Source organism: Coccinella septempunctata, chromosome 7 (assembly GCF_907165205.1).
Source record: "Coccinella septempunctata chromosome 7, icCocSept1.1, whole genome shotgun sequence".
NCBI lineage: Eukaryota > Metazoa > Arthropoda > Insecta > Coleoptera > Coccinellidae > Coccinella > Coccinella septempunctata.
Window position 1 is genome coordinate 17,737,785 of NC_058195.1, and position 24,599 is coordinate 17,762,383.

Here is a 24,599-nt window from a genome sequence, read left to right on the forward strand (position 1 = left end):
TATTATGTTTCAAAAAATACTTACCCCATTGAGAAATGAGCTTCATCATTGACCCCACGGAGTGGCTTAATAACTGACTACACAGTTTGACTTTCATTTCCATTAACACAATTTTTAAAGGGTTTGGTTGGATTGGTTTAAGTATAAACGATTAATGTTATAATTACGTGGTTCTTTGAATCAAATATTTCTTACAAGAAAATTGATTTCCTGATAAAACTTTCGAGTTCAATAAATGGGTATTTTTAATTTACTCTCGTATAAGATCTCGTTTGTAAACAAGAATTTGCATTAAAGCATATTGACATTGACACTGTTGGCGTTCACAAATCCAATATGTCAGAATACAGTAATCTGTGGAGAATATGATATATATTTTCGTATGCAGTGCCACATAGCGATTGATTGCATAACTAAAAACCGTATTTGGGGTGGGGGTAAGGAAGTGTCAAGCCCCTGTCCTCAACTCAACCAGCAGCCAAAGAATAACCTCTTTGCAGCAGCCCAGTTGAAATATCACAGAGTTTCGATCTTCTTTTTCCTTACATATTCTTCTCGACAATAATTCTTTTTTAAAATGAATCAATGCTCACGAAGATAACAGATCATACATTGTCAGTCGACTTATTAGTCAATAAGAGGTGGACTGTAATTTGGAGGATATTGAAATGGATATTATTTTTTTTTTGAGTAAATCCAGAGTAATCTGCACATGCGTGTTAGACCAGTTCAGAAACGTTTGCCAACGTTGTGAATATTCCACTAAACGCTTACTTTTTTAACCATAAGTTGTTCACTCAACTGAGGAAAATGGAAGCGTAAATATTAAAACTCTTAACATGTGAATCGGTCATTCATTGATTCTAATTTTCAGTGCTCCAAAGTGGATAAAATTCTCAGGGCTTGAAGACAATTACTTCAGCAACCTCTACTAACTACACCATGTGCAGTGAACATTTTACTGCAGGACAATTGAGAACTGTTCATCCACGTGAATTCAATCAATCTATTCCACTCTTTCAATATTTTCAGAAATGCAGAGGTTTTATTGATTTTCATTTGGGAACCGAGTGACTGTCAAATTATTGTTTAGAAAGTCAAAGTTTTATGAAACCTGCTGTGAGTGTTTTGTTCATTCATTAATCAAATATATTGTGTCATAAAGAGACCATATCATAATCATAAAACAACACCAAGAAACTATACTGACATACAGGTCTTGTATGTGTCTGTAAGATTTTTTATTAAGTGTGGTTCTGAAAATTCTATAAATAATACCTAACCTACATTTGTAAGTAACTGGAATATGTACCTATGCTATGATGGTATAATATTGGTTCATTAATTTCTGATATATGTATATTTTACGAATTCAACTGAGTTCATTAATTCAGAAATAACACCTACGACATATAGCAGATCACCATATACTTCAGTGTCCTAGTCAAAGCTTCATTTATTGCCCATAATTTCAATTTTGTGAATTTTTTATGAATTGCAAATAAAAATATAGCACATCCAACAGCGTTTTTCATTGATATCAATTGATTCCAAACTACGTTTAGATGAAAACTAACATCCTGATCACAAATCAAAACCATACTTTTGTTTTGTCGCACAGGATGTTTGTTTTCTGATAGAAATAAAGTCGATATTCAAATTTTATACAGGGAATAGAATTCGAATTTCGCGCCCCTCCATAAAAAAAACAGAAAACTGTTATTAAAAAGGTTTTCTGTATTGACAGTGCGTTTTTAGCGCCATCTCATTGTTAAGCGTGTTTTCACTGGCCAAAATCTAGTCGGTTTTTAGTACTAGAGATATGAGATACTGGTCCAGAAATTGGAAAAGGGCAAAATTTGTTGCAAGCTGCAAACCTACTTATATTAGAGAACGATCGCCGTACTAAAAATGTGTCCCCGAAAACGGGGAACGTGGGCTAGGAGTCGCTGCGATCGCTACGTTTATCGATAAGGGGTGGGGATTTTAGCGTCAATTTTAAATTTTAAATGAACAGCCTTCATTTTATTTTAGGTTATGTGTCATCTTGGTTTTTCTCAAGGAGATATAGGTCTCCTTGATTTTTCGATGATTTTTCAGCATTTCATATGTACCATGCGCACATACATTCCGTACTGTCCACGAATATAGGAGCCGTATCAGTACCATACAGTGTCATTCTAGAAGTCTGTTCACTCACATCATTCATGTAACCAAATCCAACGAATATAGATATAAGGTTATTCAGTGTTTTTTATTCAACTCAGGCTCTGGACCGTATATACACTTTGGTTTCTTCTGGTAATGCTTCTGGTTAGTAAGTGGGCGGTCCGTATATGTCGAATTCCTGACAATTCGGTTCAATATCTGTCACCAGAGTAACCGCTCTGGTAACTTTCGGTTACCAAATGTGTATATACGGACCATACACTCAATTCACAAGTAGATCGAGTGAAAAATATCACAAGATCGAACAGACACCTTTCTTCAAATCTATATTGAATATGAATTCTCTGAATTATATGCAATAAAATACAAGTCATATTATAAAGGGGACTTTGTTATCAGCTTTATTCATAATAAATGACGAAATCAATGAAATTCAAAAGAAATCAATTTATTTATTAGCGTACGTCGGCGTTATACGCTTCTTCCATATCTCTCTAATATTTCTATCATCTGTCACCAGGAAAACAGTTCACTCAGCCAACTTCAACTACAAAATTTTGCCATCCCGTGATGGCCAGCGTGCCTGTTGGCAAAAACATGAACTACCATATTGGTACATTTTTAGGGGATAAAAAGTCTCAAAGCAGCGATCGTTCTCCTTCTCTCTACTCTCCATATTTACAGCAAAGTGTAACTTTTTGTTCACAGCACAGCCTTCTAAAGGACTCGGCTGTGTTTACAGTGACTCTATCAAACATTTGGTATAGTCACTGTACTCACATTTACAGTGACTCTATCTCGTTAGAGTCACTGTACTTACATTACGTTTACAACGCCATCTCATTGTCTAATGTATTTTAACCAGAGTAATATCTCTGGTTTTAACTAACCAAAATGTAGTTGGTTTTAAGTACTAGAGATATGAGATACTAGAGATACTGGTCCAGAAATTGGAAAAGGGCAAAATTTGTTGCAAGCTGCAAACCTGCTTATATTAGTGTTCTGTGCTGCAAACGGCAGGGAATTCCGAGCTGGCTATGGATGATGCTAACAAAGAGTAACTGTTGTTACTCTTTGATGCTAATGCTTATGTTTTGATCAGTTACATGTTTAATTCATTTGAGTATTTTGTCCGAAGTTTATTGCAAATGGTAAATTTCGTGCCGTGCACTTCGGCCCGCGAATTGATTGTAGCTTCAGGGCCTGTTCCGGGATGGACTTAACTGTAAGTACAGAATAGATTTTGCAATTAAATTTGAGTGCCACTTTAATCCCTCAAATGAGGGATTAAAAGTATCTTTTCCCAAAGTGCATAAAAGTGTTTATTTGAGAAATTTTTGTTTGACAATGAATCTCAGTGGAAAATATCTTGAAACTATGGAACTACCCTCCATACTTGAAACATAAGATGTCTAAAGCTACATTCACAATCAATTCACGGGCCGAAGTGCACTTCGGCACGGAAGCTTAGCAGATGGCGTTCTCCGTTACCATTCACAATGAAATTCAAGACAAAATTTCTTGCAAGTTGCAAACTATCACTTCGGCAAGGAATTTCGTGCCGGCTATAGATGATGCTGATGCTTATGTTTTGATCAGTTACATTTTTGATTCATTTGAGTATTTGGTTCCAAGATTATTGCGAATAGTGAATTTCGTGCCGAAGTGCACTTCGGCCCGCGAATTGATTGTGAATGCAGCTTAAAACAGTTTTAGACATCTTATTGAAACATGATTGAAACGCTACTGATCCATAAAAAAAATGCATCACCGAAGGTCAAAGTGACAAAACGAGTATTTGATGTTCTGTGTGAGTAATTCTGCATATCCTACGTGTTCTATGATCGTTGCGATGAGAAAATTTAAATTTCAAATGGCCTGCTTGCTTTCTGACCATAGACAAAGGTTGTTTCTGACAATCCGAATCGTCTTCGCACATTCTGAGAAAATAAAAAATATGCTGATATATAAACAAAAGATTCGTATATACTTATAATTAATCATTCCATAATGTTCAAACCTATCGAATTCACAGTGCAAGAAATTACAACGTGCGTGCGTCTTTATGCACCTCGCAGATAAAATTGACAACTACAATTATTATTGAATGAGTTAGAATGGTGTAACCACTGTAACCTAAACCAAAGATCTTTGCCTAAACATTTACTACCACATTTCATTAAAAGTGAAATCTAGGAAGGATGTCTGAAGGCCGACTTTCTTCAGTTGTAAGGTAGACATCCTCGGACGTTGTTGCATTCATGGAGAGAAAGTTTAGGTTCATCTCTTGAAAGCAGTGAATCTGGTTTGACCTATCTAATCCAGTATTTGGTTCAACTCATTCTTTGTGGAAGATTAAGATATGGAGATTGAAAGGGAAAGAAACTTTCAATTTATTGTAAGAAATCTGTTTGCTGGGGGTAAGTGAAAAGTGGAAATTTTTAAATTGTATTGATGACTCAGATTAATTCATTGATCTTATGTTTATATTTCCTCAATCATTCAAGCTTCAGAAATATAATAATTCAAATTTTTGTAACTTTTCATCCCTAAATTCAATTAAAGATAATGTTTCCTCATATCACAGAAAATAAAACTTTCTAATTAATACTTATTCAACATTGATAATTGATGTATGAGCATGACCTATTGTGAAATATTTATCGCTTTATAGTTATTATTGCAGTAACCCATAAATAATTTATTGAATTTCTATGTTTTCAACTTCAACATTCCATTATCATCTTAACTAAAAATAATTCTGGTATTATTTTATGTTTGTTTTTTAATGTTTAATGATGACATTATTTTTGAGAAAAATGCAATAATATTAAACACCAAGTAATTATTCCCTGTTGACCATTCAAATATTGTGATATATGTCTTTCCAATTACTTTAAACTGTGTTTCAAAACACAAAAATCTGAACAATGGAATAAATGTATTGTTTCAAATAATAGACTGAATAACTGAGTAAATAAGGAGTGAAAGAATTAGAGCATGAAAATTAAAAATGAAGAAGTAACTGGTTTTTCAGAAACAATTTTGGAATGGTACAATTTGAATTGTATATTACTTTTAATTGTTCATTCATTTTACCTAGAAAAAAAGTTGATTTGGCTTGAGATATCAACATAATTTCAATTTTATCAACTTGTATCTTTTTCAATTCACAGGCATTGCTGGCATGGTGTCAAAGACAACTGTGGCTCCTTTAGATAGAGTAAAGATTTTAATGCAAGCACACAGTAAACACCATACGTCCCATGGGGTAATAAGCGGAATCAGACATATCATTACATCAGAGTCTTTAATAGCACTCTACAAAGGCAATGGTGCACAAATGGTTAGGATTTTTCCTTATGCTGCAACCCAATTCACTTCTTTCGAAATCTACAAGAGGCATCTGGCTGGAATCATCGAATCTAAGTCGCATATAGACAAATTTTTAGCAGGTGCTGCTGCAGGATTAACAGCTGTAACCTTGACATATCCTTTAGACACAATTAGGGCAAGATTGGCATTTCAAGTTAGTATATTTTCTTGTCAAAGATATTCAAGCATGATGAGTATTTCATATGTTCAATATTCATTTTTTGTATAGATCAAGGGTGAACATGTCTATAACGGGATTACACATGCGGCTGTTACCATATTCAAGGAAGAAGGGGGTACCAGGGCATTATATCGTGGTTTTGTACCCACTTTGATGGGTATGGTTCCTTATGCCGGTTTGTCTTTCTATTGCTTCGAATATTTCAAATATGGATGCATGAAATACTTGCCCTGGCTCACCTGCAACCCTTGTCAGAAGAACACAGGAGGCTTAGTGCTCTCTGTACCTGCTAAATTGATATGTGGCGGTAAAGTATTCATAGTATTATACTCAACTCTGTATCTTTTAAAATAATAATAGTAATAGTCCATCTAATCAAAGATATCATAATTTTTATGAAATTTCAGGTTTGGCCGGGGCTGTAGCCCAAAGTGTGAGTTACCCGTTGGACGTTACCAGAAGAAGAATGCAACTGGCCATGTTGAATCCCCAAACAGAGAAGTTTGGACAGAGCATGTTTTTGACTTTGAAATTGATCTACCAGAATAATGGAATAGTGAACGGTTTATATCGAGGAATGTCTATAAATTACATGCGAGCGATCCCTATGGTCGCTGTATCCTTCTCGACTTACGAACTGTGTAAGCAGGTGCTCAATTTAGATACAGGTTTGAAAATTTAAAGAAAAATGTGTACCAAAGGCGAATTCAAGTAGATGGGGAGAATTTGGTTTTCGAATACATATCTTTGTATATAAAGAAAGGGCAGGGTTGGGACAAATAGTTCGTGAAAAGTGTAAATAGTGTTGTAGATTTTCTGCAAATTGCATGTAGTATTTATTGTATTTTAAGAATTTCAACCCAGTGCAATATATTCTGAAAAGATTGTTTTTGTGTATGCTTTTATTTTTTTATAGGTTTTCAGATTTGTTTTGTCATTATGTTTATTGATTGATATGTAATAAAACGATAGTGAACTCGAAAACATTCCAAATTGATATATGATACTTTCATTTGTTTTCAAAAACAAACATATCCTCAAGTATATTTATTCCTTGTATGTTATTTATTTATTTTTATTAAAGGTTGTTGATTTTTAATATATGTTATATAAACGCCATCTATTTTCTTTTATCATTCAAACGATATAAACATGAGGAGATCACAAGAAAAAGGAATCTGGACTTCAGAGAGCTGGTCCTGAATGGCCAGTCTCTGAAGTTCTCCAGTGAGTGTAAATATCTAGGTGTCATCCTGGACAGCCAACTCAAAGGAGAAAACATATAGATAAGACTTTGCAGAGACACGGCGGCCATGTGGGCTTGCAAAAGAGTCTTTGGAAAGACTTGGGTCATGAAACCGATAATGGTACTTTGGCTATACACAGTGGTGGTACGCCCTCTATTGTCACCTATGCGTCTCTAACATGGTGGACAAAAACCGAGGAGATCACCACATGCAGCCGGCTCAGAAACTGCAAAGGCTGGCCTGCGTTGGTGTTTAGCGAGATATGCACACAGCTCCTACAGCAGCGCTTGAGGCCATGCCCCATACCCTATACTTAAATGTGAGGAAATGTAGCCTGCTAAAAGCAATAAGAATATTCCTTAACGGGAACCTCCTACCCGGAAACTGATGAGGGTATTGAATCAACTGGACTCAAACCTCTTGGCAAAACCATCGGATGTTATCATTTTCGATTTCGAAACGCCCTTTGAAACGGTCATAGCTGACCGTCCTAATGCAATAAGTTTCGTAAATCGTTTCGACAAAAAGTCATCCACGTGGTTTACATGGATCAAAATCAGAAAGGGGCACCGGCATTAGCATATAGGGACCTAAATTGAGGATCTCCAAAGCCCTGGGAGGTGAACCCTCTATTTTACAGACCGAGACACTGGCTGCTTACACATGCGCTCAGGAGTATCTTAAAATGAACCTCGAAGGTGCGCATATTTATATCACCACGTACAGCCAGGCCACGCTGCGGTTCTTAGAACCTGAGCCTTTTTGTAGGCTTGGAAAGTACCAATACAAGGCAGCGGTCCAACAATGGGAGTTGAACAACAGATTAACCCTCTGGAGAAACACTCCTGGACTTTCTCAGTCAAAGAAATTCGTGATGATTTCACTAAGCTACACCAGAAAACTGCTAAAGCTGTCACTAACTGAGCTTCAGGTGATGGTGGGACTGCTGATGGGGCACTGTCGGTACAAATATTATTTGCACCGTATGAGTAAATCAGCAGATGAGATTTGTAGGCTCTGTGTATCAGAAACAGAAGAACACATGATATGCAAGTGTCCAGAGCTGGCGGACCTAAGAACCACTCATATGGAGAAACCAGTTCTGGATACCCCCGAGGTAACGGCTAACGCCCCTAAGGATGTTGTCAGTTTTATCAACACCATTGACAACCTCTTTGGGATCCTATAAATGAGTAGGGTAGAGAACAAAAGATCTACATGGTCGCAGTTCCCGAAAGGCTAATAGTGCCAAAAAGACCCCGGTTCAAATAATAATAATAATAACATGAAGAGATGAAAAGTTTAATCAAAAATAAGGCAATAACAAAATAAGCATAATACTATCGAATCCAAAGCAAAAATAGCATCCTCATTTCTTAAAAATAGATTTGAACTTTTTAAAAAACCCTTTTCTGTCAGCGTTTTCTTCAAATTTCTTTGGAGGATTTTCCGCCTTCACATCCGAGGAAACAGAATTACTTGAAATAATATGAGAATCATCAAGACTAATATTTTTCCCCTTCTCCTTAGAGGTATTCTCATTCAAATAATCAGTTTCAATATGAAACAGTTTATCTTCACCCACTGGCGGAATTTGTTGGGCGAAGACACTAAATTCCTATTTGTTTCTGATGTTTTTCTCATCAGATGTCTGAGATTCGCTTTTGTCCTTTTCAGAAACTGATTTTTTTCTTGCAGTAAATGGCCGTTCATCTTTCAGGAATTTACTTCGTACTAAATCTGGGTGTCCCTCTTGTATCATGAGGGTTTCCCAGTTTTCCAGGTCTTCCTTGTATTTTATCATGAGTTCTTCATTCTTCTTAACATATGACATTTTCACAGATTCATCTAAAAGATGCCAGGTTCCTTTCAATTCCTTCATCATTTCATTAATTTTCCGCCCCTGTATGTTTGATTGTTCTATTAAGTACAGAAGGAATGGACCTGGGGGTTTTTTAGGTTTTTTCATATCCTTAAGTTTCTAAAATATGAAAATCAAACCAATTATTATACAAACATGAGTTACAATTCAATAATATCGCAGGTTAGTCACCAACCTTCCTCAACCTCCTCTTTTTGGTACTCTGTGTTTTTTCTCGATTCAATAACTTTAAGTATTCTTTCTGTTCATCTGTTAATTTCATTGAATAATCTAAGTGTTTTTTGGCATAACTTTCCATTTCTGCCTTATATTCATTATCGTATCTTTCTTTGATAGTTGGATGAATATTTTTCCAATCTTGCGCACATTGTTTGACTATTTCTGTCAGCTTCAATTGAGGCTGTTCTTTGAGCAGAACAGGTTTATGTTCCTGAACAAATCTAAAGAACGAGGTCATGGGTTTTTTTGGTTTTTCGGGTAATTCAATGGCATCCTTCGTTTTAACCCCTGCTAAGGGAATATAAAAATAGTTGTGTAGAGTGAATAATCTGAAAGTGGATGTAGTAACTTTTTGGAATATGAAATTTCAAAAACCATTTATGTACCTTCCTGCGTTGAACACTTTGGATATAAAATTAGTGGAAATCATTATATATACTCATCAATTTGGTAGAAATTCAAATTATTCAAGAATAATTTTATGGCTGATAAAAAATTGGTAGGGTTATGTCAAGTCAAAGTCATAGATCATTGTCTTTTTCTTCTTCGTTACGTCAAATTTTTACGACTCTGCAACTTGGACAACATACAAAAAAGACCTTTTTTGTGTGCATTACCGCGTTCGGCAATTACCTCTGACCTCTCGGATTGCTCTGAATCGTTCGTTTACGGTATCCAGATGCAGGATAAACGATAAACGAACAAAGGATTCTTTTGTTACATTCGATCTGTTGTCACGTGACTAAAATATTCGTCCGCTCTCGGATGCCGAACGCGGTATATGGTTGACAACAGTGAACTAATAACTACTAACTAATAACTAATAATAATGGGTTATTAGTTCACTGTATGGAGGGTCTCTACCCTCCATAGTTCACAGAACAGACCCATACTTGACTTACTTTCATAGACTTATAAATAACATAAGTCTATGCTTACTTTATGCCATAGTTCCAGTGCATAGTTCACTGGTTGACAATCAATCATAGAAAAAATATTCAAGGTTAGGCAAAGATTATAACCATTGAACTCTATGGGAACTGTTCCCATAGAGTTCAATGATTATAACTAACTCATAGACTTATAATACATGTTATTTATAAGTCTATGAACTAACTCTATAATCTTTGAGGTTAGGTATAAGTCAGATAAGTTATGTACTCTATCTACGGTTATGTAAACAAATAACAAATGGTTACAGTCCAAAAGTCCAAAGGTTACTTAATTTCACTGTGTGCAGCTTAGCTGTTAGCTTTTACAGTTCCTTCGGTATAACGATAAGACTTGAAAATGCCTTTAAAAGGCATCAAAGTCCTCGAATTAGCGGGCCTAGCACCCGCCCCTTTCTGTGGAATGATTCTTTCGGACTTCGGGGCTTCAGTTTTGAGGGTTGATAGGGTATTTCACATTCATCCCTCAGAGATTCACCCGCCACATTCATCATATAATTTCAGATCTCATCCAACACAGATTTAGACTGTCTTGGGCATGGCAAGCAATCGATAGCTTTGAATTTGAAGGATCAGAAGGGAATTGAGATATTTCGTAAACTCTGCAGTTCGTCTGATGTACTTTTAGAACCTTTCAGAAAGGGTGTGATGGAATCGCTAGGGTTGGGTCCTTCAGTTCTGATGGAGCTCAACCCTAAATTGATATACGCTAGACTAACTGGTTTTGGTCAGTCGGGTCCGTACAGTAACAAAGCAGGTCATGATATAAACTTCTTGGCGATGTCGGGCTTGTTATCGTTGTTTGGTCGTAAAAATGAGAAACCGACATTTCCTGTCAATACTGTATCTGATTTTGGTGGAGGGGGACTGATGTGTGCTTTGGGAATTTTGTTGGCTCTCATAGAGAGAGGACAATCTGGAAAAGGACAAATCGTCGATAATAACATGGTCAACGGTACTGCCTATCTTGGAAGTTGGTTGTATAGGTCGCAAAATTTGCCGATTTGGGGTCAAAAGAGAGGAGAAAATGTACTGGACAGTGGATACCACTTTTACGAAGTATATGAAACTAAAGATGGAAAATATTTATCAGTAGGATCACTCGAACCACAGTTCTACCACGACCTATTGAAGGGCTTAGGTTTGAGTTCAGATGATGCCCCACAATACGATACAAACATGAAGGAGGTTTTTTCAAACATATTCAAAGAGAAAGATCTGAAAGAATGGTTGAAAATTTTCGAAAATTTGGACGCATGCGTCGCTCCAGTCCTGTCTATTGTGGAAGCTCCTTTACATCCACACAACATCGAACAGGAGGCTTTCTACGAATTGGAAGGAAAATTCCATCCTTCACCTGCCCCTAAACTGAGTAGAACTCCTGGTTCTGCTAAAAATAAAAAAGTACCAGAAATAGGGGAACATACTCAAAGTATCCTCAGAAGTTTGAACTATTCTGATGAACAGATCTCTGAATTAGAAAGAAATGGTTGTGTTGGGATATATCGGCCAAGCAAACTTTGATGAATTCCCTCAATCTGCTTCAACAGTGACTGGTCTCAAATTATACAATTAAAGAAAAAAGGGGATAATTCAAAGTGAACTTGATGGATTATTTCTAGAATATTGTACAAGGGTTGTGAGGATAATGGGAATAGGATTAGAATTTTATCTGAAAAATGAGACTGTATGAAAACCCTAAGAAAAAAATTATGCACATTTTGGTTTTTTGACCAATGAAAATATTTATTTTGAATAATAATATAAATTGAATTGAATGAGATAATTAGTTATTTAACCTCGTTTTTTCTGAGTTCATTATTTTAAAACATTTTTCATTATACTTCCCTTACTGTACGCAAAAAAATGTATCTCGCGTAAAATCCTGCTACAGAATCAAGTGGGTTTCAGACATCGAACAATTTCTTGAGCCTCATTGAAATTCGAAACGTCTTGTACATTTATTACATAGCTCAAAAATTTAAATACGAATAATGAAGTAACTATACTTCGAGAAACATAAAAGGTAAACCGTATTTGATGAACTCTCAAATGACGAAGCAGAAAATTAAAAAGATAATTAAAATACTGGTGAAGAAATAGCCGATAATTTGCACTTTCATAAAGGAACAATATAAACATTATCGTACGGTTATCGCAAGCGAAATATCCTGCCAAATAGATTAAAATAAAGACGGAAAGGTAAAGGATACGCGAAATTGTTAGGTAACTCTTCAGTTTACAGCTGTGTCGAAGAAAAATTCTTTCCTAATTTAGTGAATGTTCTCTTCCAACGATTGTTTTATTGCGAAGCGCAAAAGTAGCTGGACGTATTCATAAATTACATAAGATAATTATAGAAATAAAATTGGATACGAATTTGAAGTGATAAATTCAGTAGCTGGTAAGTGTATTTATTTTTCGGACTTATTTTTTCGAATGAATAGATGTTTTCGATGCTAAAATATTCGGTTCCCCATTTTAACCTGAATAATTTGTTCAAAACAGGCGTGTACCCTTTAAAATATTTTATGTCGTCACAATCAAAAATTATAGAGTTAGGTAATTCTATAATCTTTGGTCACAATATTATCATCACAGAACACTAAGGAAAGATTATTTGTTATTATACAGGATGGCCTATAGGTACCATAGATAAACTAATCTAAATTGTCTAGGGCCTATACAGAACGGCGTGAAATCATCAATTCATCATCATGTATGACTGTTGCTCAGCGCGTAGAGTGTAGAAATGATGGCACTTTCACCCATTCATTGTATGATAACAAATACAAACAATTCGCTTTCGATATTATATTATCTATCAGTGCCAAAATTTGCCAACGATGAGACCTAAGCTATCAGCAATATCTTATATCGTGCCGTTTCAAGTCGAAGATCATACACCTATTATGGTTAGTTGACCTGAACTGGCCAGGTGCATCATCCACTTTCTACCTTGTACCACTTCTACTTCGAGTACTTCGTACTAGATCTAGACGGCCGAAATCATTGTGCAGCGAGGGGTATGTAAGAAAAACCTTTATACATAATTATAATATCAGATAGTATATATCTAACACCCAACGTTTGAAAATTAGCACGGATCTGTACAAAAGAAACATTTGAAGTGACTGCATCACTTGGCTCTCACGTTAGAGGTGCCTCAAATCCTACATCGAATGAGAATAACAAAGACATAGTTTCATTCTCGATGTTCATTAATAAAATTTATTTGAAATGGCAATTATAATCTAAAACTTCTTTATATCCTGACTTTTTTTTCCTAAAAAATTGTTCCTTTGATCACAAAAAAATAAAATAATATTCGAATTTCCGCCACATAGAATCAAAGTTAGATAAAATGCGTTAAAAAGGCAACTACTTTAGAAAGTATGACATTCAGTTTAATTTTTCCAGTGTTTTCTTCATATCACAATAGGAAATGAATAATAATTGTAATAAATAATAATAAACATTTGATATTAAATATAAAGTTGATTATTTTGCCGTAAGGGCTGTAACTTGGAAGGGAACGGAAGTTTTGAACAAAAATAAGTGAAAGAGCCCCCGAATTTTGGTTGATCACCCTTCAAAATTCTTCGCATCAATTCAGTAACAACCAGTACATATACCGCGGGTGGCCCACCCCAGACGCGGCGCTCATTTTGAGGGAGTAAATGAAGATATTTTGGAAATGGCACACCCAGTATTTCTATAACTCGTTGAACGTAAAAATTAATTTTGAAACTATCTTCATAAGGTTTTTCCTACTCCTAAACCTGATAGTTTCTCAGCAGTTTTTGACGATTTTATTTGTAGTTGATGTTTGAGAATTAATTATATGATCACTGTATATTCCAGAGTTGAAATTTTTTTTATATTTAGGAGTAGCCAACTTGTCTACTCGAAAAAAAGTCTGTATCGCTGGAGAAACTATAGTTTCTTCATTAATTGCTATTTAAAACAAAACTCCATATTTTCAATTTTTCGCCATTATCTCGTGAGGGGTGTTTCTAAGGTATAAAGTGATCTGAAGAAACTCATCATAATTTGAGCTTGCCATTCCATTTTTGATGTCAAATACAGGATGTTACATTTAAAAAAGTTTAACTTTGATTTATATATTTGTTTTCGAACACCCTGTAGATATGACAATAATTTCAAATTGTGCTTTTGAACACCCTACACACACCACAAGAAATGATTTTCAGAATATCTTCATTTACTCCCTCAAAATGAGCACCGCGTCTGGGGTGGGCCACCCGGTATGATCCTTCTTGGAGTCATTTCAATATCGTCAATTTTCATATTCTCGGAGGAAAAATCCTTGAAATTAATTCAATCTTACATAATGACATTATAATGCCACAATAATTAACTATTGAGACGTATTCTTGTTCCAATAATTTGTCCTTGACCAAACGCTATGCCAAATTAATTTTTTTTTATTTGAAATTTTGCAGCACATAAAATATAGTGACAAATTTCGGTTTACGTGAATGAAGTAGGTACCTATTGTACACTTTTATTAATTTTTTATCTTTATTACTTGATTCTTCATAAACATTGTTCAATATATTTTTCATGAGATGTTGAATCACGAAGGATTTTTTACGGATAATATTGATTCTCTTATAGAATTTCTCATCGGTATTCAAAATTTGATCATTCATTTTATTTTAATTCCTCAATAAAAGCGACTTTATAATTTTCGAACTTTTTTGACAAGATCATTAAACGCAATAACTCATGAACTAGGGAACATATTTTCAATTATCTCATGAATTATCGGGTTAAGGATTTCTCAAGTGACCTTGAGAAATACAGACTAATATTTTTTTTTTATGTATTAGATATTCGAGAATTTTAAGAGCTGCAACCAACTTCAAAAAAAGATTATGTTTTTCGAGGTCTCATATACTGATTAAACTAAGCATGAAAATTTGCACATATAAATATACCCGATAATATCGACTACAAGTACTAGAAAGAGCAGAGATTGGAATAAACCATATCTCCTTTTGAAAAATTGAGATATTCGAAATAGGCCATAAGCCAGTGAATTATTGCATAAATAATATGATTAAGGGCACTTAAAAAATTCATATTAGGTAGAGATTTATAATAATATCTAGCTTGCCCGTTTCTACTTAATGAATGATTTAGTTATTTCTCTTCCGTCACAACATTTCTTGTTTTGGTTTCTCTTTTCGTTTTTTTTTCAGATTTTTAATTCCATGTAGGTTTGTATATATTTTTTCTTTTTCCAGAGATGAGTTTTCAATACTTATCATAGTATTAGCGATTACCCATCTAAAACCCTTATGCAATTATATCATATCCATTTTTTTCAGCAAAGACAGAAAATACGAATCCAAACTTCCAATAATTGTGGGAAAAAGATGAAAATTGCTCAATTAATGCCCATTTAGAGGAGACCCGACGTAAATATGCCAGCTTCAATAATTGGTTCCAATCGTAATCATGGACGCAAACTACTGACTGATGAATTTGCTGAAATATTCGAATCACCCAATTAAGCTCGGCGTTCAAACAACGCTAAACTATTGAGGATATGATTTCGCCGAAACACATATGCGTTGAACAGGCTGACCACTCAACATTAACCCTTTTTTTAATCGCTCAAAAAGAGACGGCTGTGATTTCTTCTGGTGAATAAGGAAATAAAGTGAAAATCGATTTAATGGGAGGATTTGGAGAAGATTCTAAAGTTGATGAGAAAATCGACGAGTTTGTGCATGTGCTTCACGCCATTAACGAGGGAGTGCAAGTGGATAATGAGCCGAAATGGAGACACAAATTTTGGCAGATATTCCCTTCTGTTTGTGGTGAGTAAATTTTTTGAGAACTTCTTCCTAATTCTGTTGCTATTTTTGCTTATAAAATATTCGTATTCAGCATCCCTCTTAGCGATACCTTTCGGTATAATGTTAGGATGGCCATCAACGGCTTACCCTTACTTGCTTCAAGAAGCTTCTGTGATACCAATCTCATTGAGCCAAAGTGCCATGATAGCTGGATTCTTCATGCTTGGGATAACGACAGCTACACCGTTTTCGTCTAAGTATCACATAGGGCCGAAATATGGAATATGGATCGGTAAGTATTAAAGCTGATGAAGAAAATAATAAACTGCTCGACAAGAGTTAGGGATTTCGTATTCAATCGTTTTTAAAAGTATGCAATCTTCGTGAAAATCGCTGTAAAATCATTTAAAACTCAATAACAACTTGAATCGATCCAATAAAAATCAGTATGAGACATTTCGTCAATCTGGTCGCCTTTTTTTTTGGTTCTTTGCATATGCTTCATGGATGTTCTTATTTTGAAATGAAGTCAGTTTATCAACGGCTTCGATTTGAAACGAGTTTTCTGAAAATGGCCAAGACGTAAATTAACAAACGCTGAGGCTAATAGGGCTATCGGAATGCTACAGGGTCGCCTAAGGGTACGTTCATACCGAAGATGCCTGGATGAGCGCGGTGGAGGTCGCGGTCGCGGTCGAGGTTTACATCGATGCCTGGCTGTACATGTCAAAGATGCTTTCCTTTCAGTCAAAGCTTTCAGCTTTTTAGTATTATTTGAGGTTTTAGAAGAGGCTGACGTAATCCGGAAGTTTTTTCATTGAATATTTAATAATGTACAGAAGCAACAGTAGTGATGATAGTGATTGCATGTCTGCAGGAGAAAAGTGGTGGATGATATGTAATTCTTCAAATCGCAGGTTTAGTGCCCATCCTATAAACCAAAGAAGACAATACCTGGGGGAATACCATCACTTGTTTAAAGAGCTTCGAAATCATTCTGGCAGATTTCATGCCTATATGAGAATGAGTCTAGATTCATTCCAGTATATATATGACAACATAAAAATGAAAATTGAACGTTGCAATTATAATAACTATCATACGAACCCGATTTTAGCTGAAGAAAAACTAGTAGTGACAATAAGGTAAGTGAAAATATATTTTTAATTAACATTTTTGATTAACATTATTAATTATTGCAATTTAGTTTAAATTAAACGTGTATAGTTATTCGAAGATTCTAAATCTGCTGAGGTCTGATCCGTGGGTATGGAGGAGGGTAATTCATACGGCAGGAAAGACTGCGTATTCCAGTGTGGTTCACACCGAGAAAGACCAGATTGGGTATGTGGGGCGTGTTCTATCTGAGTTGTAGTATGGGCCTGATTCGAAGGATAGAGTATTCCAAATAAATGGTTCTGCATATCCATCCGGAATTTTAATTTATCTCGAGGAGCCAATTTTTTCACGTAAGGGAGAAGGGAATTGAAAAAGCCTATATCTTCATCATTGGGGTCCCGGGATATTTTATTCGTCCGTAAGGCTAGTTTTTCTTTTTCAATATCAACTAGCTGTCTCCCAATTTCTATTTGTGGCGTTAGTCGCCGTTTATAACCTGTTCGAGATATAGAGTATTTTGAACCTGAAGAAGCCTGATTTACAGGTGCAACCACATCTTGATGTGATTCTGAACTAGGACTCATCACATTTGTCTGTTCAGCGTCACTATTAGATTCCTCCACATTTGAATACTCTGAATCCTGTGTTTCGTGCATTAAATTTGTAGATGAGTGACGAGGCGTGAACTGATCGCGCAGAAAATGTAATTTTTCAAAATAAGGCCACTGGCAAACAATTTCATTTTCCGCCCCATCTCCTGACCGACCCTGAATTTTCTTTATTTGTTTCCCATATTCTTGTCTTATATTTTTCCAATATTTTCGTGCTTCTGCTTCTGTAACAAGAAACAATATTGAAAGTCGGTGTTTTCACGACAACAAAAAATATCATAATTAGATGGAGCATTAATTTATGAGAGTGCAAAAAATATTAATTATACTCGCTTCGTAAAGTTTTTTATTGTTTAAACTTATTTTTTGTTACAGATATCTTGCAACAGGATGCAGTTTCAGATCATTGGCCTTCTCGTTTAGGATGGGAATCTCGACAGTGGGAAAAATTATTAAGGAAGTATGCGCAGCTCTATGGGAAGTGTTCCAGCCACTTCACATGAAACAACCCACAACGGCTGACTTTTTACGGATATCTGAAGAATATGAAAGACTTTGGGATTTTCCAAACTGCATTGGATCGTTAGATGGCAAACACGTTCGAATAAAGTGTCCTTCTCACTCAGGTTCCATGTTTTTCAACTACAAACATTACTTCTCCATAGTTTTACAAGGGCTAGTTGATGACCACTATAGATTTATTTCTATTGACGTCGGTGGCTACGGGAAGCAGAGTGACGGAGGAACATTCCAGGCTTCAAAACTTTCCAAATTGTTAGAAAAAAACAAATTAGGAATCCCAGAGGAAAAAAAAATACCTCATTCTAACCATAAACTACCTCATGTTTTTATTGCCGATGAAGCTTATCCCCTAAAAGAAAACTTAATGAAACCCTATTCCGGACAAATGTTGAACCCCTCACAAGAAAATTTCAATAGGCGATTATCTCGCGCTCGAAAATGTGTTGAGTGTGCATTTGGAATATTATTTGCGAAATGGAGAATTTTGAGTTGTGTAATTGAAACACACGAAGATACTGCGGATAGTATTATTAAAGCAATCTGTATACTACATAACATCATTATTGATAAAGAGTCATATCTTATGAATATTTCAGATTATCCACCAATCCCAGAAAGGTGTAATTTACAAAGGTCTAGATCGCATAATGCTTCAACTAACAGAGCAAAAATAATTCGGCAAAAATTTACCGAGTATTTTGACGTCAATCCTTTAAATTCACATTAATAATATGTAAGCATGATAATAATACATAACACTGTACAGAGTTTGAAAATGATTTGAATATTATAAAAAATGTTATAGTTACATAAAATATTCTATGTTATTCAATATACTTACCTGTCACTTTAAATGTTGCTGCTATTTTCTTCCACTCCCTTGCCAGAACATGCCTGTTGTGATGTTGTTTATGTCGCTTATCCCATATAGCAGGAATACTAAAGACCAAATCTATTAGTTCATCCTTATTCATTGTAACTGAAGACAAATAACGTAACTGAAGACAAATCGAAATAACCGAAATGAACCAAACGGCTGACAAACGAACTGAAAAATAAATACGTTACCCTGGTGAATGTCACGTGATTTGAAGAGCGCCAATAAGCGTGCAATGTACCTCGCGGCAATAGCTCGATCGCCATATAAAATCAAATTATTTTGTTCTGCGATCGACATCGCTGTAAACCGCGATGATAAGCGGCGAGGGTGAACGGGTGAAACATCCTTGGTATGTACGGTCCCATTAGAATATGAAGGTTTGTTTCGACATCGATGTAAAGATCGCGACCGCGACCTCCACCGCGCTCATCCAGGCATCTCTCATCCAGATATATGGATGAGCGATCGACATCGCTGTAAACCGCGATGATAAGCGGCGAGGGTGAACGGGTGAAACATCCTTGGTATGTACGGTCTCATTAGAATATGACGGTTTGTTTTGACATCGATGTAAAAATCGCGACCGCGACCTCCACCGCGCTCATCCAGGCATCTTCGGTATGAACGTACCCTAACTCAGGTTGTTGTAGCGGAAAGGTTCCAAGTCAGCCGAAGTGTGATATCTCGACTTTGGAATAGGTTCAGGGAGACAGGTTCCGTGTTGGAAAGACCAAGGCTTGGTGGGCGACGAAAAACAACACCTGCTCAGGATCGTTTCATCACCGTTTCGGCGAGAAGAAACCCTACATCTATGTATAGAATGCTTCGGAATACTCTTCAAAATGCAGATGGGGTCCAAGTTTCCATCGAAACCATCAGACGATGTTTGAGAGAGGTGAATCTAGGTTCTAGACGTCCATTAAGAGGAGTTCCACGTGACCATAAGCGTCAAAGACTGGAATGGGCAAGGCAACATATCAATTGGAACGATCAATGGCGTAGTGTCCTGATGAATCCAGATATGGACGATTTTCAGATTCTCGAAGAATAAGGGTATGGACAATCCCACGCATACCCCGTAATCGTCGCTATGTCCAAGAAGTCCATCCATTCCGAGGGTTTAGTGTTATGGTATGGGCCGGGATATGTTTCAACCGGCGCACAGATCTACACATTTGTCCTGGGAATATGACCGCCTTACACTATAGGGAGCATGTCATTGACAATGGTGTGCCAAATTTTCACGCTGCTATTGGTGAAGCAGCCATGGTTGAGAATGCGCGCGAGGAGCTTGGTATTCCACATTTACCAATATCTCCGCACTCACCAGATTTGAATTGCATAGAACATGCATGGGATATATGCTCCGAAGAAGATTAGACAATCATCAACCTACCCCAGAATCCTCAAATGATCTGAGAGAGCTTCTGCCCCGTTTATGGAACCAAATTCCTCAAGAAATGTTCAACAACCTCGTGTGTAGTATGCAAAGAAGATGTCAAGCTATTTATTGATGCCCGTGGAGGCCATATATTGTACTGATAGTCCTAAAATGCTTGAATTCTCTGGGAATAAAATTTCGTTATTTTACTCGATTTTTCTTAACCACCCTGTATGCGCTGCAGACCTACAGGCTAAAATTAATTTGCAATTTGAAATCATATTAATATGAATTTTCATCACAAAAATCTTATTTAAACTATTTTTTGCAATTTGAGTCAATATCCCTAACTCATGTGGAGCAGTTTATTTCGAAAACAAAAATATTATATAGGAAGAGTTCTATCGTGTCACGTTATGGGAGAAATTCTGCTCCACAATTTGGCAACGTCAATTTTCATAAATAGCTCGGGCCCTCTTTGTAAGGGCCGCCGTCTACAGTTATCACCATAACAACCAATGACGGCTCGTCCGGGTATGCAGGGTCGGCCGGGCCGACCCAAAAATAATCGAGAAATTGAAAATAATTACAATTATTTTATTCTTCAAAACTTATTCCAAATGATTAATTTCGATATTAAATTCTCGATTAATTCCCTAGTAATACGTACGACAACTTATTTCGATCAACGTGACGCCCCTGTCGCCCTGAGTTAGTTCTCTTTCCTTACGATAAACACGCTACACGCTAGGTCGGCCAGCCGGCAGTAGCCTAGCGAAACGCTTCAAGTTATTGTACTATACAGCACCTACGTCGCACGCAGTTATCACCAAGTTGAACATCGTATTACGTCGCTGCTAGATACATACACGGTCGGCCAGCACGAGTTGGGCCTACCTTGCTATGGTTTGGTCGTTTAGTTGTCATATTTCTAGATTTCCTCTTTATCTATTGTAAGATATTATATTATCAAATGAATAGTTAATCATTAAATATTATGTCTATTTTAGAAAAGAGCGTATTCGCACCTTTTAAGAGTAGTTTTAGTCAATGATAATATAATAATATATCCCTAATTATAGTTAGATTTTTTTATTATTAAATGAATAGTTAAGTTTTGAAAAAGGGTATTCCGACCGTATAAGAGTAGTTTAGTGATTTTTCGACCATAAAAATTCGTAATTCCTAGTGAATTTATAAGGGCACGCTGATTTCGATATTTCGAAGCTTCTTGAATACGCGTAGGCCGGCCGGCCGAGCCTCGGAGTGGGGATATAAGAATCGCATCCGCATCGCTGTTCCCATATTATGAATTGAATTAGGTCAGTGTCGTAGAATAAGAGAAAGGGGTGCACGTGTTTATCAGTTTTCTTCGATTCATTTCGTAAATTTTGACAATCTGAGTGGGTTCTAAATTTCTTTAATTGTTTAATAATTGGAGTAGTAGCAAATCGAAACAAACTTTGCATCCTGTCACAAGATCATGTGACAGTAGAAGGAAGAATGGTGAAATAAAGAAAGGAAAAATTAGTTCATTTTCACTTAAAATCAAAATTGTAGATGTGTTTCAGTGAACTTAAAATTTTGATTCGTATTGACGTTTTGTGTTGTAATAAATTTGTTATCGGTATTTACAGAGAGACACCGAAGAAGAATAAAACTATTATTCAAAAGCTGGGCAAAAACAGAGAAGTATAGTACATTCTTTCTCCAAAAACAAGCCTTTATATCGCATTGAAAACGAAACTTTTATACACTGTTGTATAAAAATAAATCAGACTATATTTACAGGATGGGGCATAAGTCTGGAATAAAATTAATATTTCTTCAATATTAATCAACCACACAAAATGAAGACACTGAAACCCACCAATTGCTTTTCAATAACCTTCTTCTTCTATCAATGAGTAGTTTCTCAACCAATAACTTAACATCAAGATGCTGAAAAACATGTCATTTCTGATTGCATTTATTTTTGGGAAATAAAATTGAATATTTTTTTCCATCCCTTAGCCGCAACCCTATCCAACTTATCTTCAGAAACTTAATCGACAAAAAATATATCAATATTTAATTTTAGAAAAACAGAGATTATGGTGGGATTCCGCGTTTTCATTTTCAGTTATTGGTTGAACAAATAGATATTAATTTTATTTCAGGATATTCCCCTGTATATCCTGGGTCTGGCCGACCCACATCTTATGGGCACGAGCCGTCACTGATAACAACGTAGTCCCGCGTTGCCAATCGATGTACGAGAACAACAAAACGGAAATATTGATATTTTTCTCCTTTTGGTTGAGTTTCAAGTTGGTTATCAGTGGATTTTGTCAACATTAAGGTTGTTACCATAAGAGACACTTCGCCAAAGTCGCATTTTAGAACAAACTACCTGTTCCATTCTAATAGGCTACGGCCAAAGATATTTCACACATCTTTGGCTACGGCCGCTAAGGGTCTTGGTGGCAATATTTGTGTTCTGTGGTGGCTAACGAAAGCATTCCTAAAAGCGTTGCCAATGCCAATCGAGGTGTCTTTACGTGAAAGTTCGATATTTTAATCAGTCCACGGGTACAGTAATCGATATCTAAATAATTATGTGTTTTTCAGGTATGGCGTTCTTCATCCTCAGCTGGATCTTGATGTATCATTCGTCTAACGTCTTTTGGCTGCTGAGCAGCAGGTACACAGCAGGGCTTGGAGGTGGTTACGGTTTCGGCCAAGTCAAAGCTTACATCAAAGATATGTGCGAACCAAAACTTAGCGCGGTTTTGATCAAACAACTTAATTTCTACGGGTTCTTCGGCATCATAGCAGCCTTCACAATCAACATATTCTTAGACTTCAGGGGATTCTCCCTGATGGCTCTCATAATTTCGGCGATCATTCTGTTCATCACTCTATTCCTTCCCAGTTCACCTAAAGACTTCATCAGAGCAAACAGGATAGACGACGCTCTAATACTCCTCAATTACCTCAGAGGAAAAAAAGATCACACCCAAGAAATCAAGAATATACATCAGGGTCTCTCTCAAAAAGAAGCTGAATTTCTTATACCGATAATGAGGGACAGAATTTTACGCAACAAGCTCATAAAGCTTGTTTCGATGGTTTTCCTGCAGCAATTTTCAGGCGCGCCAACATCCTTAGTTTACTGTCAAATTATATTTTCAGAATCTGGCTGCCCCACTCCGGAGTACTGTGCGGTAATTTATGCTATAATTTTTTTTACTTCAAACGTGTATGGCGCTTTTTACTTATCGAGTTTGAACAAAAAGTGTACCTTGATTTTATCGAGTCTTAGTAGCGCGGCCATGCTGGCGATACAAATTTTAGTTTTGTATTTCGAAGTCAGCGATAGATGGCCTTATGTTTCGCTTTTCGTGATGATATTCTTCATCACTTTTTACTGTTTAGGGGTGGGTACTGTACCGAGTACTTACATCTCAGAGTGGTTCCCTGCCAAGTACCAACAGGGAATTTCCAATATTTTCACTATGGAATTTTATATGTGCGCACTGGTAGCCACAAAAACGTTTCAAGTATTCATGTCTTCGAATCCACTCTACGTAGGTTTTTTTCTATTCATTACGGCCGACCTTTTTTTGCTTATATTTGTCATGATATTCCTAGAAAACGATTGTGATACTAGAAAAAAATATCTGAGATCCAATGGCTCTAACTTTTTGAATGCCAAAGATGGAAAACCTCATCCTGTTTAGTGACTTAATTTTAATTCCATCGAATTATCTGAAATATGGTTCGATTTCAATGAAATTATTTTATTTTTAGAATTGCGCTGCTGGCGGCGTTCTTTAATATCTTATTGAATTACCTCAATTTTCATTGGCCGATTACTTAAAATGAAAGTGAGAAGCATAAAGTTCTTACTCCTGTTTTTTCGGAAATTCATTTTGAACAATTTTCATTACTGTTTACAGTGTTTACTTAGAATATACATAATGCAGAAGTAAAGAAAAATTCCAACACAAGTGTAAAATTCTTGAAGAATTTTGTTTCAGGAATAAATAATTGTGGATTATTGCTCTAATGAAGAAATCATTTATGATTTTTTCAGTTAAATCTGTATCTTTAAAATACCCTTTGTTAAGAGTTATAAAAAATAAAAATATTTTTTCATCGGCTTCTTCCCATTGATCCCTTATGAAATTTCCAAAAAAATTACTTTTGTATTTTCATTGGAGAAGACCCCAGAATGGGGGTCAAACTTG

General features: G+C 36.0%; 5 protein-coding genes across 7 annotated transcripts; 3 read left to right on the top strand and 2 right to left on the bottom strand.

The window, feature by feature from the left end:
* Positions 1-4,329: 4,329 nt before the first annotated feature.
* LOC123316402 (graves disease carrier protein homolog) lies at positions 4,330-6,722 on the top strand. The gene is made up of 4 exons (XM_044902462.1): positions 4,330-4,589; positions 5,346-5,698; positions 5,774-6,032; positions 6,133-6,722. The coding sequence occupies exons 1-4, from the start codon at positions 4,532-4,534 to the stop codon at positions 6,405-6,407; spliced, it is 945 nt and encodes a 314-aa protein (XP_044758397.1). The 5' UTR covers positions 4,330-4,531; the 3' UTR covers positions 6,408-6,722.
* Positions 6,723-8,260: 1,538 nt separating this feature from the next.
* LOC123316641 (transcription factor A, mitochondrial) lies at positions 8,261-9,619 on the bottom strand. The gene is made up of 3 exons (XM_044902824.1): positions 9,460-9,619; positions 9,030-9,402; positions 8,261-8,953 (listed from the first exon to the last, which is right to left on the bottom strand). The coding sequence occupies exons 1-3, from the start codon at positions 9,501-9,503 to the stop codon at positions 8,591-8,593; spliced, it is 780 nt and encodes a 259-aa protein (XP_044758759.1). The 5' UTR covers positions 9,504-9,619; the 3' UTR covers positions 8,261-8,590.
* A 621-nt stretch (positions 9,620-10,240) lies between these two features.
* LOC123316582 (alpha-methylacyl-CoA racemase) lies at positions 10,241-11,801 on the top strand. Its single transcript, XM_044902732.1, has 2 exons — positions 10,241-10,471; positions 10,528-11,801. Exons 1-2 carry the CDS (start codon positions 10,364-10,366, stop codon positions 11,545-11,547), a joined length of 1,128 nt encoding a protein of 375 aa, XP_044758667.1. The 5' UTR covers positions 10,241-10,363; the 3' UTR covers positions 11,548-11,801.
* A 143-nt stretch (positions 11,802-11,944) lies between these two features.
* On the top strand, positions 11,945-24,511 carry LOC123316581 (facilitated trehalose transporter Tret1-like). 3 transcript variants are annotated; one of them, XM_044902729.1, is made up of 4 exons: positions 11,945-12,427; positions 15,381-15,875; positions 15,946-16,146; positions 22,978-24,511. In XM_044902729.1, exons 2-4 carry the CDS (start codon positions 15,731-15,733, stop codon positions 24,087-24,089), a joined length of 1,458 nt encoding a protein of 485 aa, XP_044758664.1. In that variant the 5' UTR covers positions 11,945-12,427; positions 15,381-15,730; the 3' UTR covers positions 24,090-24,511. The 3 variants fall into 3 exon arrangements, with proteins under 3 accessions (XP_044758664.1, XP_044758666.1, XP_044758665.1); XM_044902730.1 differs by lacking the exon at positions 11,945-12,427 and adding an exon at positions 14,305-14,530; XM_044902731.1 differs by lacking the exon at positions 15,946-16,146.
* LOC123316583 lies at positions 16,550-19,393 on the bottom strand. The gene is made up of 2 exons (XM_044902733.1): positions 18,948-19,393; positions 16,550-17,808 (listed from the first exon to the last, which is right to left on the bottom strand). Exons 1-2 carry the CDS (start codon positions 19,078-19,080, stop codon positions 17,063-17,065), a joined length of 879 nt encoding a protein of 292 aa, XP_044758668.1. The 5' UTR covers positions 19,081-19,393; the 3' UTR covers positions 16,550-17,062.
* Positions 24,512-24,599: the final 88 nt, after the last annotated feature.